Genomic DNA, 1,407 nt, shown 5'->3' with positions numbered 1-1,407 from the left:
AAGAGATAGTTGTGTACAGGGCTGGGCGTGTCGATGCGAATACACTGTTGTGTGCTATTCATCTGTTGGCCAATTGCGCGCAGCGAAGACCAGTGGAAGAAGATCAAGGCATCCATCACAGGTTCTGCCTCTGCTGTCTCCCCGAGTCTGCTGGCCGTCGCTATTGCGGCCGTTGGCTTGTTGGCCCTTTAAAGAAGTGACCTCTCCGTGGCACCCGGCGGCTGCTGATACTATTCAAGCAAAGCCGCGCTCCGCAGTGTCTTATTCACATTTTCCTTTCTTCAGAACAGACACTCTGACTGGCGTGTACAGCTTAAGCAGGTGTTTGCTCTCCGCTGAATCCACAGGATTGCGGCTACCGAAAGCTTTCGACACACGCCGTTTATACTCATGCTTGCGCCTGTCGGATTTCCGCTGCATGCGCCACTAGTTGACAGGTCTTTTCAACCTTTTCTATTTCTATGGGCAGCAAATGCTTGCTTGCCTGGGCTGCTTCTGTTGCACTGACATTGTCTTACGTACTTCTTCCTTTTTACTGGTTCAATTGACCGGAATTATGACTCTCCGTTTCTCGATCTAGCACGTTGTTCGTCGCTGCACGCTTGCGCAGGTGTTTCCGCACATTTGTGCGTGCATATACCTCCCTGTATGCGTGCCTGTTGAGGACAATAGCGGTAAGCCCAGCGCCGGGCCGCAGTTCGCACTTTTTAGGCTAGCTAAGTACCGAGGAGAAGCAGAAGTGTTTGGTAGGAGGGAGTCTGCCAGTAGCGCTTCGCCTTTTTATATTCGGGCGCACAAGCCTTGAGAGGATCGAGGCAGGGCAACTTGCCCCGATGAAGGGGCATCATACAACGCCGTGGGCTGCGTCCAGAAGGGCGAAGAGCCACTGTTTCAAGACAATCTATACTAATATGATTCATAACTGGCTCACATACCTTACAAGCAGTTTGCATATTTACAGAACAACACTAATCGAGTACGAGGGACCTCGGCCCTACGCGTCCCCGATTCACCCAGAATGGCAAAGAGTTTCCGCCGGCGTTTCACGTGACATTCAGCGGCGACAGGGGGCACCGTGTAGACAATAGTTCTTGAAATACCTCATTAAGGTTTTTAACAACGGCAGGGCTGTAAATTCAACTAAGAACATAGCCAGGATGACTCCATGCCGGACCGGATAGGCCAGCCGTGGTCCGCTCCCTCGCCGCCACTTCCTGCACGCACACTGCATAACATATGTTACATCTGAAGTTGAGGGCCCTCAAAACCTTCCCCACTCTTCCAGTTTACTCGTTCACATATTCAACTTCGACACGGAAAACATGGCGGCCCTTAAGCTTTTTTCGCTCGCCTCTGCGTCTGCGTTCTTGATGGCGAACGCTGTGCATCAAACGGCAAAGCAAACTT

The 1,407-nt window shown here is 51.7% G+C and overlaps 1 protein-coding gene across 1 annotated transcript in view; it reads left to right on the top strand.

Moving 5' to 3' along the window:
* The window catches only part of EMH_0082300 (SAG family member), a gene marked incomplete at both ends in the record, with an annotated part of 1,203 nt that extends 1,003 nt beyond the window's left edge, over nt 1–200 (top strand). Inside the window, one exon of the mRNA XM_013500504.1 lies at nt 84–200. Within this exon, the coding sequence (XP_013355958.1) occupies nt 84–200 (117 nt within the window). The remainder of the gene's footprint in view (nt 1–83) is intronic.
* Nucleotides 201–1,407: the final 1,207 nt, after the last annotated feature.

This window comes from Eimeria mitis, genomic scaffold, assembly GCF_000499745.2.
Source record: "Eimeria mitis Houghton genomic scaffold, Emh_scaff5476, whole genome shotgun sequence".
Taxonomy (NCBI): Eukaryota; Apicomplexa; class Conoidasida; order Eucoccidiorida; family Eimeriidae; genus Eimeria; species Eimeria mitis.
The sequence above is the reverse complement of the archived record's forward strand: the minus strand, read 5'-3'. Positions and strand labels throughout refer to the sequence as shown.